The sequence below is a fragment of the Lynx rufus genome, unplaced genomic scaffold, assembly GCF_022079265.1.
Source record: "Lynx rufus isolate CCGP_SWC_20201006 ecotype Redwood Valley unplaced genomic scaffold, mLynRuf1.p SCAF_6, whole genome shotgun sequence".
NCBI lineage: Eukaryota > Metazoa > Chordata > Mammalia > Carnivora > Felidae > Lynx > Lynx rufus.
The window spans coordinates 141789042-141805138 of record NW_025814878.1 but is presented as its reverse complement, the minus strand read 5'-3'; the positions used below and the strand labels follow the sequence as shown (position 1 = coordinate 141805138).

The 16097-nt window shown below is 46.6% G+C and overlaps 1 protein-coding gene across 12 annotated transcripts in view; it reads left to right on the top strand.

The window, feature by feature from the left end:
- Window positions 1-15648, top strand: part of LOC124528930 (cytidine monophosphate-N-acetylneuraminic acid hydroxylase) — a 144416-nt gene extending 128768 nt beyond the window's left edge. For all 12 annotated transcript variants that reach the window (XM_047102807.1, XM_047102805.1, XM_047102801.1 and 9 more), the window contains 5 exons: window positions 2827-3001; window positions 5017-5133; window positions 9646-9761; window positions 12205-12300; window positions 14338-15648. In XM_047102807.1, the coding sequence (XP_046958763.1) occupies window positions 2827-3001; window positions 5017-5133; window positions 9646-9761; window positions 12205-12280 (484 nt within the window). In that variant the 3' untranslated portion in view covers window positions 12281-12300; window positions 14338-15648. The remainder of the gene's footprint in view (window positions 1-2826; window positions 3002-5016; window positions 5134-9645; window positions 9762-12204; window positions 12301-14337) is intronic.
- The last annotated feature ends 449 nt before the right edge of the window (window positions 15649-16097 follow it).

Sequence of the window (16097 nt, the reverse complement as noted above, 5' to 3'; positions counted from 1 at the left end):
GATCAAGGGTAAGAGAAGTTTTTACATCGCTGCCAGAGTAAACTTTTCAAAATACAAAACCGTTCCTGTTCCTTCCTGCTTCAGATTCTTTAAGATCCCCCCCAGTGCTTCTAGGATAAAAGCAGTTTTTACTCGCCAGATCAAGGATAAGAGAAGTTGTTAATTATTCTGGTATTAGAGGGGCATTCGAGAGCCTTTGTCATTTGGCGTTTGCTGAGCTCCGTGTCTTCTGGGTCCTGTCCTCCAGACGCATCCTGGAGCAGGAATTCGCAAACAGAATAACCTTGAGGAACTTGGGTAAATGCAGATCCCTGAGCCCCACCCCCCGGGGCCCTGGATCCGAGGTAGAGCCTGGGGATGTGCATTTGTATCACTGCATCTTACCAAACATTCTGGGTGACAGCGTAGCGCTGTTGGGTTCTCAGTAATGACACGGAGTGTGAGGGACGTGGAAGGCTAAGTGCTTCACTCTGCCTGGTGAGGGGAGGAGGGGGTGGGAGAACAGGAAGTGTGGTCAAGAAAAGCTCAATCTGAAATCTCTGGCATTTGAGCTAGGTCTCAGAGGGGAAGGGATTACCAGTAGAGTAATTGAGAGGGAGCGAATGAGAGGGACGGAGAGAGGGAAGGAGAGATTCCAGATTCCAGAGGGAATGGCGTGTGCTGGCGAAGGGAGGGGTCGATGGTGTTGCGAGTTTGATGCGCGCAGACACTTTGAACCGGTGAGCAAGTGTATGTCATTCATTCAGAAACGATTTATTGAGCTCCTTTGGTATGCCTGCCTAGGTACTACTAGGTACAGGGACACAGCCGTGAAAATGTCCTTCCCTCATGAAGCAGGAATGCCAGACGCCACGTGCGGGGGCCAGGGTCACAAAGGCCTCGTGAAACCACACAGGGAGCTTGCCTGGGAGTAACTAGCGCTTGAGAAAGTTGCTCAGCAAAGCAGGCACATCACTGCGTTATGTTCTGGAGAAACCATTTCAGCCTGCAGAGGAGCGTGAACTGGGCAAGAGGCTACAGGGAGAATAGCTCCAGTCGAGAAGGCAGCTGGGGGGCCTGAGATGAGTGCGGCTTTAAGCCGAGACCCGGCAAGGAGTTGCAGAAGTAGCTCTGAGATTGACTTCCAAGGTAGAAGCTTTGGGATTCTGTTAAGTAATTTCTCACCGAAGCTAGCGCGTCTGTAGCTTTGGGAGAACGATGGACCAAAAGCATCGTGTTGAGAAGTGGTGCGTACAGACCTACAGTGACTTGCCAGGTATTTAGTAGACAGGCGTCTGTTTCCCTCCTTGGATTTCCCCTGCCCCCATCACATCCCGTTCCATTTCTAGGGTTCAGGGTTCCGTGTTTCACGCGGTGATTCCCTTTCCGCACTGGATGGACAGAGCTCTGGGGAGGTCAGAGAACTCGGTTATCCAGATTGCTGACCGGGTTTCAGAATAAAATTGCCCATCTGTCCATCTCAGCTGTGGTTTGATCAGTACAGTAGGAGGACCATGTGTCAGAGGCCCCAAATTCTGGCTGTTTCTCGAAGCTAGGCTAAACTCGCTCAGACGCTCAACAGAGACTTGTTGAGCCCCTTCTAAGTGCCAGTCATGCTGCTGCTTCCCCCACACTTCCATTCTGCGGAGGCTGGGGGCGGGACCGTGAGCGGACATCCGCAACATAAATATGGCATTATATTCAACACTTGCATCGTTTAGCTACTTGAATCAAAAGGGCCCAGATCAGTGGTTTTCCAGCCTTTCTCCCCCCCCCCCAGACATGGACTTTGACCTTGAAATGTATTCTGACTTGGAGACCCACCACACTGGCCAATTCACAGGAGCTCGGTGCAGGCTGGGGTTCAGGCCCCACCCCTCACGCGTCTCCTGAGGAACTTCTGTGGGACGTTTCCGAATTATCCAGGCATTCTGACGGCTACTCTCTGGTTGACTGTTGATCTGGAAGGGCTCACTTTTGCCTTCCTTGTTTATGGCTTCTCTCACCTTCGTGCCCTTCTTTCTCCCTGTGGAATCCCCCCTTTGTACACGCACGCTCTGACTAGGTGCCTCCTCGCAGCCGCCTTGCGGGGCGGTCAGGCCCTGCGGCCATCGGTGATTTCCTTCAAGCGGGCACTTTCCACCTGGATAGGCAGAGGCATCCGAAAGTGTCACACGTACTCAGCCACCTCGGGTAATGTGCCTTCTGGACACGCAACAGATGTCTGGGGCCGTCGCTCAAGTGTGTGCAGGAGGGAGCCTCCCCAGAAGTGTGGCACTCTTGGGGCACCTGGGTGGCTCAGTCGGTTAAGCGTCCGACTTCGGCTCAAGTCATGATCTCACGGTTCGTGAGTTCGAGCCCCGCGTCGGGCTCCGTGCTGACAGCTCGGAGCCTGGAGCCTGTTCCGGATTCTGTCTCCCTTTCTCTCTGCCCCGCCCCTGCTCACACTCTGTCTCTGTCTCCCTCAAAAGTAAACATTAAAAAATAAATAAATGAAAGAAGTAACAGCGCTCTTGGCATTCCCGTAAACCTTCACTACCCTTCCGGCTCCTCCAGGACCAATCTCTTTATGGGACATGTATGTGGCCACACAGCTTCCATAGACTGAGCTCTCCTACAAGGACTCAAGAGGGAATCCAATGATGGTTTTTTTTTTTTTAATTTTTAATGTAATTTATGATTTTTTTTAATATTTAGGGAAAAGTTACAAAAGATGTGGAGTTTTCCCATAGTCCCGTCCCCAGACTTTCCCTAACGTTAACGTCCCGCATAACCATAATATAGTCATCAGTGCCAGGGGATTCACATTGTCACAATAAGACTAACTGTCACCTTTGTGTCTTTAAGCAAAGGCATCATAGAGCCTCCAGAGGGGACCAAGATCTACAAGGATTCCTGGGACTTTGAACCCTATTTGAACATCTTGAATGCTGCTGTAGGAGATGAGATATTTCTTCACTCATCCTGGATAAAAGAATACTTCACTTGGGCGGGATTTAAGGATTACAACCTGGTGGTCAGGGTACGTCATAAGTGTTGTCTGTCTTTGCTCTTGTATTATGAAACTAGAGGAAACCCCCTGAGCATTCCAGTTTATTTCTCAATAAGCCTGCCTTAAGCGCCAAATGTAGGGCATGTTCCCTCAGATCCAGCTCACTTTTGCTCTGGGAGCATTCTTGTCCCATGATTGTTGTTGTGGGTTTTGTGGGTGTTCTGTTTTGTTTAGCATTGGCAGAAACAGCTCTTTACGCTGTGGGGCTGGAAGGTGCCACCCACCTGACTTGTAGCCGGGTGACATAGAAACAGGTGCCTCCTATCTGCAGCTGTGGTAAGAATCAGATTGCACAAACCATGAGGTTTAAGCACAAGGTTAAGTGCTAGATCTAGGCTGGAGGTCTGAAACTTATATTCGCTGCAGCACGTACATACAGGGCTCACAAGCCAAGCGGGTCGGGTTATAACCTGGCCACCGAAGCTAAAAGTGTCTCCAAAAGCAAAGTAAATACTAACAGGCAGGAGGTGCAAGAGAAAGAGGGAGCCACAGTGGGCCAGGAGTACTGCAGGGGCTGGAGTAACCAGCCACTCACATGTGTATTTTATCCGGCTTCTATTTAGTGCGCAAAGTTTAGGGACAGCGCATCAGGCAACAGACAACGTTCGCTCTTAGAGACAAGGACTGGGGCCCCTCAGAGTGGGGACTATTCCCAGGTTTACCTTTCAACCCCTGAACGGTAATACCAGGCAATTCTTGCCGTTCTTAAAGGCAATGATTCCTAAAACCTGGCCTGGGGGTCGGTGCCAGTCTATGACAATTTCTCCGGTCAGTGATGAGTAAGTTTGAGTATGCTTACGAGTATGGTTACAAAGTTGTCAGCTTTCTTTTCTTGGGATGAATTGTCATTATTCCAAGATTAGGTCCTCTCTGTTTTTGAAGTGTCAAAGCATTCTTCCCTTAATGAAATAAAAGTAGATGTAAGACTTTTTTTCAGTCCTCACTGGGAAATAAAATGCGGTTGACTCTTGAGTGACACTTATAAGCAGATTTTCTAACAATTGAGGACTGTAAATATAATACTGTATATATGTAAATTCTCCTATGAATTTCTTTTTTTCAATGTAGTGTGTATTGATTTGGAGAGAGACAGCAGGGGAGAGGCAGAGAGAGGGAGAGAGAGAGAGGATCCCAAGCAGGCTCCACGCTGTTAGCACAGAGCCTGATGTAGGGCTCGAACTCACGAACACGAGATCATGACCTGAGCCAGAACCAAGAGTCAGACGTTTAAATGACTGAGCCACCCAGGTGCCCCTCTTAGGATCCTCTTAACAACACTTTTTCTCTAGCTTACTCTATTGTAAGAATGCAGTATACAATACATATTACATAAAAAAAGTGTTTATGTTTTATGTTATCGGTAAGGCTTCTAGTCAACATGCTATTATATTGTGGGGGAGTCAAGTTATACATGGCGTTTCAGGTGCACAGGAGTGGGAGCAGGAAGGGGTCTGTGCCCCCAACCCTTTGTGTCACTCAAAGGCACTACATCGGTGCTTATATTAGCTCCCGAATATTTTTTAGGAAATTGTCTTTGAAGTCCAGAGACCTGGAGAGCATTGGTCTACATGATTATTTTCAGTTGGACAATCAGTATGAAAAAGAGAAAATATTTGGAATTTTCCATGAAGCTATGGCTGTTTAGCTGCTATTTAATGATGAGAAACATTGCACATTTTATTTCTTCCTTTGCCTACAAACTTATCATGGTGTTTGCTGTCTCATTACCAACAATACTCAAGATGATGATAATCTTCTCTGTAAATTTGATTGAAGTTAGTGATGTGAAGAAGCTTGCTTGTGTAGAAGGCTCGGATTTGAATGTTATCAGTTCAAGAGAGAGAGATTGAGGGAGGGAATATACGAACTCCAATTCATTGCTGTCATTTAAGGATGTGTGGGTCTTACACAGTCTAGGATTTTTAGAAAACTTTGACCACCAGACTTACATGCTTCTTGCCTTTACCATGTTGTCATTTGCACAGATGATTGAAACAGATGAGGACTTCAGCCCTTTTCCTGGAGGATATGACTATTTGGTTGACTTTCTAGACTTATCCTTTCCAAAAGAAAGACCAAGCCGGGAACACCCGTATGAGGAAGTAAGCAGCAAATTGCTCCTTCCTGTCTACCTTTCTTCCTTCCTTTTTAAATCCACTTTTTATTTTAGAGTCATTTTAGATTTACGGAAAAGCTTGCGAGGATGGTACAGAAGATCGTTAACACCTTCCTTTACTGTGGTAGTTGTCGCAACTAGTGAGGCAGTGTTGAAACATAATTATTAACTGAAGTCCATACTTGCTGCTTTTTGAGTCCATGGCAAAGATTGGCTCCTCTACATGCTTACTGCCCAAACCCGACCCGCTTAAGCTATCATCAGACCCGCAAGCCTCGAGATCTCTGCCTCCTTCCCCCCAGTGGACCCAGTGGGCATCCCTATAAAAGGAATTCAGTCAACATAAATCAACACATCTTTGATTGAGCTCCAGTTTTGAGCAAATCCCTGGCCTGTGGTGCCATAATGGAAGGGGAGAGCTATTGCTTCGGAGACGGCTTCAAGCTTAGGACTGGTGCCCCCTTCCTGCTGATTATAGGCTTTGAGTAAGTGATTTAACCTGTCCAAGCCTTGGTTTTTTCTTTCCATGGGACGTATTCCCACTCTACCACTTTGTGGTAGTCACATAACTAATAATATACAGGAGCATGCACTGTAATTTTAAATTCTATGTGAATGTAAACATAACGACCATTCGGGAAATTAGGAGGATATATGGTCTGCCCTTGAACTTCTTACTTGTGCCATATAAACGCACGCTACTTTAGTTGCAGTGGTTTAAATGTACCTTTTGGATAACAGATGTGTTCTTAAACGACCTTTTAATAATTTGATTTGTATTTTAAGGTTTCGTAAAGTACTTGCTATTGAAGAGAATCCTAGGTCGAAACTTCAGTACAACCAATGACTGATTGCCTGCTTTCTGGGTTTTAAAAAAAACTGGGTTTTCACATAGAGGAGAACCCTGTGTTGAAGCACCCATTTTAAGCAAAATGGATCTATTACATTTATTGCTTTATTTAACAAACGCATAGCTCTAAGCACTTTATGAACATTAAGTCATTTATTCGGCAGCAACCTATGGACAGAGATCACCATATCCCCCACTTCTGGATGCGGGTAATGCCATACCGGCGGTCAGGAACTTGCCCGCAGGCTGTCCAGCTGGCCAGTGGTGGGGCACAGGGCTGACCTCCGCTGTCTGGCTCTAGAGTCTAGCTAGACCCTAGGCTCTAGACTTTAGCCGCTATGTTGCTCCTCAGATTCTGAATTTACAAAATCTGTACATTGAGGTATCTGTTCGCCTTCAAGGAGATACATCTTCAGACTTTTCTGATTAACAAGTTCATGTAAAATATTCAACGGAAAGTCGCTTTTTCACATCTGCTGGGTAAAGCAAGCAAGCAACCGCTTGCTGCGGATTTAAATGCACCGGGAAGTGCATCATCGTCATGCCTGGTGCTCTGTGATGTGGCTCTCGGTGCTTTTATCTGCCAGGATCTTAGGGAGATTTTCTCATGCTGAGGTTTGCTTATGCCTACCCTTGGAAGCGCTCCTAGAGTCCTCTCATGCTGCCCGTTTCTGTTTTTGTTTTGTTTTTCTTTTAAACCATTAATTGCCTTTCAAGCTCATAAGTATATCTTCTGTCTCACCAGCTCTCCGTGTCTCCTAGATGCATGGCCTCTGCAGTCCACCTCCTCCTGCCCCAATCTGGATGAGCTCCTCTGGGTCTCTACAGATCTGTCACCCTGCGACGTCCCTTACCTGCCTCCAGACCCCGGCCAGGTCCCAACCTTCTTTGCTTTTACATTTTCTGCTTAAGTCACTGCCACAGAAGGGATGCGTGGGAGCTGAACTTCACATAGTTTCCTGCCTCGCGTCGCAAGGCAGTGTAGCCGAGCGCACGACGCTGGCTAGCAGGTCACCTGGCGTGGACGTGGAGGGCGTTGCTCCTTTGGCCTCTCCCCGTGTGCCCCGCTGCTTACCGCAGGCTGAACTTTCTTCCTGTGTAAGTGACTTTGGAGAAGTAAGGGATTCATCTGTATTGACCAGTGACAAGACCTTTCCCCAGCTGGTGTAGGGCTCTCTGTGTCTGTATAGGACTTGTCATCGGCGGGCTTTACCTAAAGGCAGGGATCGCATGCTTCAGTGCTCACCGCTGGCTCAAGGCAGGTTGGAAACCGGAGGGCAGGGTGGGGACTATCACGTGGAAGGGGGCAGCGCCTGATGAGCCCCAGCTGATCGGAATATTCCAGAGAACTCGGAAGCCTGGACTTTTTTATATGAAATACCCAGATTTACGAACGAGCACAAAACTAACTCAGTTTTTTAAAAAGGGACCGCGGGCTCTGTGACCCGCTAGCTAGGCTGTTTGCTCAGGGGGTCACCAGTTGAAGTTATGGGGATGAGCAGTTAGCTGTTAGGTCAGGGGTCCCCTAAGCTCCAAAGTGTGGGGCTCCTGGCTTTGGGACATCACGAGGAAACCACCCCCTTGGGCTCCCGCCAGAATCCATTCCATTTACTCAGAGAACTGTCTGAAGGTATTCAGTGAGAACAGCGTGTAGGGCCATAGGAACAGGTCAGCGGTTGGATGTACCTCATGCTGTGTGTCCTCACGTTGCCCTTGGAACCCACCTCTGCCCCCTGCACGTCTGGACGCCCCTCCCCATGCGCTCTGGGACTCCACAGACTCTGTCTTTGGTTGCCCCTCATCAGCCTACGTTCCAGATTGAAGTCAGTTGAAATCTCTTGCTGGTCAACGACTCCCTTTGTTTCCTGTTCCGTGACAGCTGATACCTGTATGCGTGCGTTGTGAACACGTTGGTTGGGCCTGAGAGTGCACAGAACACAGGTGGTTTATTGCGTGTGACCGGTCCATCTTTTCAAACTGAAGTCCTTTCTCCATTCCTGTGACTCTACCCCTGGGGTTTTTTCGCTTCCCGACTATTCTCCTGCATTCTTCCAGGGTCTCTCTTTCTCCAGGCATCACTTAAAGTTCTTGTTTCCCCCCAGGGTTCTGTGTTCAAATCGCTCTTCCTCCCGCGCCTCTTCCTGGGCGATCTCATCTGCTGGTACCGCATCTCCGCTAATGAGTCCAAAATCTGTATGTCCTGCCCCACAACACGCTCGGGCTTGAGATTCTTTCCAGTCAGCGGCCCGCCCGATATCGCCACCCCATCTCCAAATCCTCATCACCTCCTTTTCAACCTGTTCAAATTCCAGCTCCTCCTCTTCCTTCTCTAGAGCCGCTCTTTTCTTCTTTTCTGGATTTTTGGCAGCATTGACCCCCAACGATGAGCCACGCTTGACACGGTGACCCTTTCCCTCACCCCCAAAGCTCATCAGTCACCAGGACCTTCCCATCTGTACCCCAAATCCATCTCAGTTGTGTCCCCCGGTCTTCTGTGTGCTCTTCTCCAGATTGAAAGGTTAGAAAGGTCATCTCCTTGCCCGGTGCGAGGAACGAGACCTCAGGCTTACGAGGGGCAGGCTCATCCTGGCCCAACTGCAGTCACGTTTCTAAATCTTCTGGTGGAAGAACAGAGCCGCTGAGCTGTGTCCGTGCTCACAGCAGATGTCATCTTTTTGGAGGGAAGGTGCAGGCGAGACAGTAAACCATGGTGTCCATCTCATCACCCTACGTCACGTAATGGCGTGTCATTTCCGGAAGTTGGCGTCTAGTGGCTTGCGTGTGCTGTTTCCCACGGACAAATCCGACGCCCAATACCGAGAAAGCTCCTGGTGACCTTTAGCGCTGGTGCGGCTGCTGTGTCGAAGCCACCGCGGATCTTTGCACACACTTCTTTTTATAAATGATATCAGTTTTTTCTCCCAACAGTCCTGTAAGAGAGGAAACTGAGGCTGAGCCAGGTTAAGGTCACCTGAGTAGTAAGCCCTCGGCTGACGCTCCAAACCATCTCTGCTTGTCTGCTAATCCTGAACTCCTCTGACGCCTCCCCCGAGCTTCCGTGTCGGGAGTTGAGATTCTCGAAAGGGAAGGGCCTGACCCCCTACCTGAGGTGGTCTTGCTGTGAGGCAGGCCCGAAACCCGCAGACGGCCGGAGACCCGGACGCTCGGCTGTGCCGCAGAATGTTCCGGCGGGAAACTGGAACGCGCCACTTTGAGAATAACACTGTAGCGCCCACTTGTGCGGAAAGCTTACCGTGCAGCGGGAGTCTTGGATGTGCGTCAACTCAGTTAATCTCACAGCCACCCTCGGAGGAAGGTTCCGTCATCTGCGTTCTGTAGATGAGGAGACTGAGGCACAGAGCGGTTGCTAATTCCACACGCTGGAACGTGGATTTCGAGCCAGCGATGTGACTGTGCCACGAGACTTGCTTCCCCAGCTCCAGATCCCTTTCCCGTTTTCCTTCCCTCACTTCCTGCTGAGCTCAGGTCCCTTCTCTCCAACCAACCCCCCACTCCCACCCCGGCCTGTGACATCTGTGACTGCCCAGGTCCCTCCCGTCCCAGACAGCTGCTTCTCCCAGGGACACGAGGGGTCGGTACTCGGTGCTGGCTGGGTCACCCCTGCTCTTCGTTCCATGTCTGTTTCAGATTCGGAGCCGGGTTGACGTCATCAGACACGTGGTAAAGAATGGTCTTCTCTGGGACGACTTGTATATAGGATTCCAAACCCGGCTGCAACGGAGTCCTGACATATACCATCACCTGTAAGTTGGAAAGTGCCTGGCACGTGCGAGGCCACCGTGGAGGACGCCGCGGATATATAAGCAGAGTCAGGGACTGACTGTGCCCCCATATTCTGGTGGATGTGCGAGATTCCACCATTAGAGCTTCATTCCTTTGTTAACCTGTAAAAAGCAAATCTGATTACAAAAGTAATATTTTAAAGAGTCATTTATACCTTCACACGGATGTGTTTCAGTTCCTTTCTGGAACTGAACCACATTTCCTTGGTACAAGAAACGAAAGGACATTATGAGAGGGAAGGAGGGGGTTTGCCAAGACAAGAGTGAGGGGCAGTGTTTACGTGACAAAGTCATGGTCATTGAAGACAGACCTTTCCCCCATCACATTTTGGCCTGTGCTCAACTCCAGCGTGCATTTGGAGGACGGTTTGGTTAGGGGGGATGGCCCACTGAGTGTCTGCCCGTCCTCCACTTCAAAAACCATGTAAGTCTCCCGTTACACAACTGTACATCTTTAAGACTATACTTGGAATATTTGAGCTGAGACATCAGAAAGGCCCGTTGGCCATGTTTACATTTGCCAAAGAATCACCAAGAGGGAGAATCGTTTCTTATCATTACCACTGACCCTCTGAAAAGTGCAGGAATTTCACTGTAAGCAAAATGCACCATCTGCCTCGGCCTTGAGCCCGCAGCACAGGCGTGTCTCTCTTTTACCGATTTCCTTTTGAACGTTTTAAAATTATTTTTAGAAAATGTAAAGAATGGTGAAGCATGCGAAGTAAAAAGTAAATAACACCACCCCACCCATCCCGCAAAACCCTGTTTCCTGCCTCTCCCCCCGCCCACTCACCAGAGCTCTCTCGGTAACTCTCTTCAAGTTCAGTGCGTATCAGTCATCCCAGGCCTGTTTCTGTCAACATTTCTCTGGTACGATGTCCCATACAGTTGGAGGGAAAAGTTTGTTGTTGCCGTTAATTTTTAAATACAATCTGAGTACGAAAGATCGGTGGCTTGCATTTTTTTTTTTTACTCATCAGTGTTATCTTTGGCATCCCTCGTGTTGAGACGCACACAGATCAGCCTCAGTTTTTTATTTAAAGATTTTAGTTTTACGTAATCTCTACACCCAAGGTGGGGCTCAGACTCACGACCCCGAGATCAAGAGTCACGTGCTCCACCGACCGAGCCGGCCGGGAGTCCCAAACCTCAAACTTCTTAATGGCTGTAAAACATGTTTGACTTTTGTTCATTTTGAACAGAACATATGCCTGACTTCTTGTTCTGGAAACACAGGAATGAAGCCACTTTTGGGGAGATTCAAGAGGTTATTTTCTTAAGAAAATAGTTTCCTCTTGTAGGATATTGGTGCTGAAGACTATTTTGTTCTGTTGTTTGGTAATAAAGGTCATAAATGTAAGAGGATCCCCTAATGAATCATGGGAAACAGTCACAGCCCAGTTTATCTTTGTCTCTCTTCAAATGGGATTTATGAGTTTATTGAACATTTTACTGGTTGTAAAGATAATATATCTCCACTGTAGAAAGTTTGAGGAAAGGTATTTAAAAATTCAAAAAAGAGTTAAAACCACAAATGTCTCCACCCCTCAGAGAGAGCCGTTTATATCTGGTTAATCTTTCCTTTTCATTTATAAGCACCTACATATGCGCTTTCTGTAAACATCCAGTAATATTGTATGTACTTTTAAAAATGTTTATTTACATTAGAGAGAGAGCACATGAGAGAAAGGGGGAGGGGCGGGGGGGGCGGGAGAGAGAATCCCAAGTAGGCTCACGCTGTCAGTGCAGAGCCCGATATGGGACTTGAACTCACGGACTGTAAGATCATGACCTGAGCAGAAATCAAGAGTCGGACGCTTAACCGACTGAGCCCCCCAGGCGCCCCTAATATCATGCGTCCCTTTCTACCTACGTGTTTACTGAACAATCTTTGATCTACCTGTAAGTTGTTTCTAACTTTTCACTGTTGGATGATGTGGCGGGTTAACATGTCGGTGTTTCTTGTCAGGACGGTTTCCTCAGGACACATTCCCACGAGCAGAGCTGCAGGATCTGGCGAGCACACAGCGCATAGGCTTTGGGCACAGTCTGCCCACTTGTTCAGGGAAGCCAGTTTATCTCCCCAGATACACGTAGGAGAGGACCCAGCTACCTGGACCCTCACTAGTACCGGGTTCTAATCCTTTTGTGTACAGAATACTAATCTATATTTTCACATACGAGAATTCCTTAAAGCAAGGCCCGCCACGATAAGATAAAAATAAGACACAGTTGTCCTGGTTTAAGGGTCCGCATTCAACACACTGAAAATGCCAGGCACTGAAACAGTACAGAAGCCCCATCTCTTAGGGGAGGGCTCAGTACCAGGTACCAAACAGATCTTGGCCAAGCAGCCGTCATGGAAATTTCCAAAACGTATTTCCGCGCTTTGTCTCCTATACAGGTTTTGGAACCATTTTCAAATAAAACTCCCTCTCACGCCACCCAACTGGAGGTCCTTCCTGATGCACTGTGGGTAGAGCAGACCTGAGCTTTCCAGGTGAGGCATGCCGTAAGTCTGGGAGACACCCTTGTCGTAAATCCCGTCACTCTCTCTCGGGCGTCCAAATTAGGCAGGCGCCATACCTGTCAGAAAAGCTGACTTTCAGGAGAGTGAGAAGAGCTAACATTACAAGAAGAACATTCAAGTTTAGAGATAAAGAAAGAAAATGAGCAGTGGGTACATCCAGTCCAAGTCCGTAGAGTGTTTGGTCTGGTTGACGTGAACATACGGCCAGTTAAAAAACAAGATGGAAATTATCCCAGGAGGGCAGTGAGTGTTCAGAGCTAAATCCTGAACACAGAGCAGCAGAAGAAACCAAAGGGAGGAAAACTGAAAAACAGAGTATGATGGAAAATATCACCTCCCCATTTGCAATAGTCCTCTCCCTTTTTCAAGCCGATAGAGATCAGTTTGTCTGTCAAATCAGATTTGACATTTCTTCCTACCGCTTGGGATGGGATCTTATTAACTGAATTAAAAATTATGTTTCCTCACACTTACTATTAGAAAGATCACATAATATTATTACAAAGATAGTAAATTCTTTGCCTCATGCATTTATTTATATATTTATCCCACCAACACTGTCTCATCACATTGTATGGCAATAACCTGTTTTCTGCTCAGTAGACTCTGATTTTCTGACTAGTAAATTCTCTTGCTTTTGTATCCCTAGTGCTTAGCTCTGTGCCCCATGCACATACGATTTTAGTCATGGTATGCATTCAAGGAGGGAAGGAACAGTGTGTTTCTGTCTCCCACTCTCAGTACGACTTGTCTCTTAAACTGGGCTTCAGTGTCCTTACCAGTAAAATTAAGGATCAAAATAAAACATTTTTTTTTCAGTTGTTAAGTTCTTTGTTCCCTATTCTAGCCCTTTGCTCCATACCCCAGTCCAGCACAAGGCATCGGGCTAGATCTTCTAAATTAGGATTATAAACCAAAAGGGAGGCCAAGGGAATCCACATATTACTGGATTATAAGCACTATGTTTGTGTTACAAACTAAGTGTTGGGAGTACTGAGGAGGGAGAGATTACATCTGACTTTTTGAAATGACCAGGAAGAACATTATGGAGCAGGTAGTATTTGGGGACCGTGGAGAGGCGAGGTGGTGTTCGGAGAGTGGCTCGAAGTTTGGGTAAAGTGCTTAATGAAGCTAAAACAGAGGGGAGGGATGGTGGAAAGAATATTTCAGACAGGAAGAGTGGCTGAAGTGAAAAGGGAGAAAAATGCAAGGTGGACTGGAGCCTTGAAGAGTCCTCCTGGGACAACAGAATAAGGGAAGTGGAGAAGAGGCATGAGTGGCCCTGAGGGAGCAGGGTCGGGGGCCTCCGTGAAGGTGCTGAGTGCGTTTAGTAGTTAGAGAGGCCAGGAGGCATGGAAGGTGAGGAGGTAACGGACAGAAAAAGCAAGAGTTCACGGTCTCGGAGCCAGAGCGGTTCTGAAAGATGGACAGGGACGCTTCTGTGTAAGTGGGTGAACGAAATGGAGCGGTGATGAAGGCTACAGTCAGGAGGCCAGCGCGTGCATTTTCAAGTTGCCGCGTCAGGAAGGCAATAAAGTATGGCGGTCAGCACCTCCGACTTGGAATCTGACTTCTCAAGTTAAAATCTGGGCTTTGTCACCTACTGGATGACCTTGGGCAAATTAGTGAACCTCCCTATGTCTCAGGTTTTCATCTGTAAAGTAGACATAATGATAGCACCCACTCACAGGGTTGTGTCACAGGTAAGTCACTGCTGAGTGAGTGAGTAGCATGTGATAAGTGGACAATAAATGTTAACTTTGTCGGCCTGATGAAATAGACAGGAGAGTCCTGTGACCTACAGTCAGCCACATGGTGAATCTGTAAAAAGTCGGGAGAAGAACCGTATAGTTCAGTTCACAAGCCAGTTTTAGACTCCTGCTGACCTTTGAAGCATCAAAGACTATGTAACTTGGACTAAAGAACAAGACAAAAAATTTGTCCCAATGCAACAAAAAATGAAAAAGTATTAAAGTGAGATTTACCCTGAATGTCTTTAATTCACAGAGATGCCAAACAACATAGAAAATTCAAGAATTTACTGATGCTACGTCTTGAACACAGGAAGCTTATACCAAAGGGACTTATGCCTTATTGAAATCAACAGTGGATAATTACACGTTGCATTTGTGAGACGTTCACATATGTTTGTGGATCACTACATAGCCAGATAATTTAGATTTCACTTATTCCATACACAATTCTCTGTAAAAGAGGTGATGAACCCTACAGGAACAGATTGTCTATGGGAAACCGATCATAACAGGAAGAGATGTGAATCTGAGGGTTGAAAAAATAGAACAGGAGGAGACAGAATTCCCTCAAGGACAACGAGGAAACTGGAAGGGGGTGAGGTAACAAAAGTTGGGTTAGAAAAAGAGAAGAAGGAAGAGAAATGGATAAACGAGTGACTGTAAGAAGAAAGCAGGAAGGAGAAAAACTTAAAATAGTATTATGAAAGAAGAATCTAACAATAGACATTTTGTTCCTTAATAGATTGATTTCCCAAATAGGGTCCATTAAGAGAGTCAGGTAAGAGGACTTGTGGGCTGTTTTGAAAAAGATTGTTGAAATGCATGCATTTGCCAAACCAAGGCTGCAGAGGCTGCCCTAAAAGGAAAACTTTCATTGGGACTGAAATTATCTTGATTCTGGGGCAAAATTAGTCATTTCCTGCAGCTTATAAATTCTAACAAATGGAAAGATCTTTGGTTAATAAAAAATGAACACTAGCTAGTAATGAGTTTTGTAGACAAAAATCTTTCAAAATCAATAGAAAAGTCAACAACAAGCGTCCATACCTTGAAAAAGTTGGGAAATCCTCTTCTGACCATACAAAAACATCATTTCAGTGGTTGAGATAGGCAACTAATTTATCTAGTTTCTGCTACTGTCTGTAATTTTGGGTGATATTTGCATGATTAAGGCACAGCCATGCACATGTATCCCTAGGAAATGTGATTGTTAACAAGGTTGCTATTTTACGTGTTGATGTTGCTAACACAACACACGCACACACGCACACACACACCTCTCATCGACTGAACTTCAATGTTGATTTTCTGAGTGTACATACTACCTCTTTAATTCTGAAGATACAAGAATCCAGTGGTGAATTTACCTCCTTAAATATCTGAATTCACACTTCGTAACGGAAAGGTTGATCTATTTCTCATGACAATTAATACCAATGATGTTTCATTTTTCTGGTTCACCTCACACATTATGCATGTAATTCAGGAATTGTATTTTGTGATTTACACTGTGTGGTAAACTATTCAATCATTACTGAAAAATAAATGTAATATATATCGATCACACGTATGTTAAAATGTATATGATGAGCAAAGAAAAGATCATTTTAAAATGTGGACTCATTTTCTCGCCATTAAGCCCATCTTTACTTTCATGCTGACTTTCCGGTGACATCCTTCTGATTCCCTCTCTCCAACAATTCTTTCATATCACCAGGACCGCCAGGGCATCGACCCTCACTTTGTTCCTTACTCCTCTTAGGTGGTTCTTTTCTACCTGTGTCCGCATCACCCTCTTCTTTTCTTGTTCTCTACCCCACATCACCTGCCCTCTTTCCCTCTCTCGTATCTCATTTCCATGACTCAAACCAAAAACTGTGAAATCATCCTTTGTGCCTTGCTCTGGCATCCACTGCAGCAGCAAATCCTGTTACCTCCGCCTTCAAAATATACCCGGAGCCTATCCACTTCATACCACCTGCACTGCGCTCAAAATCCGGAGACAGAGGAAAC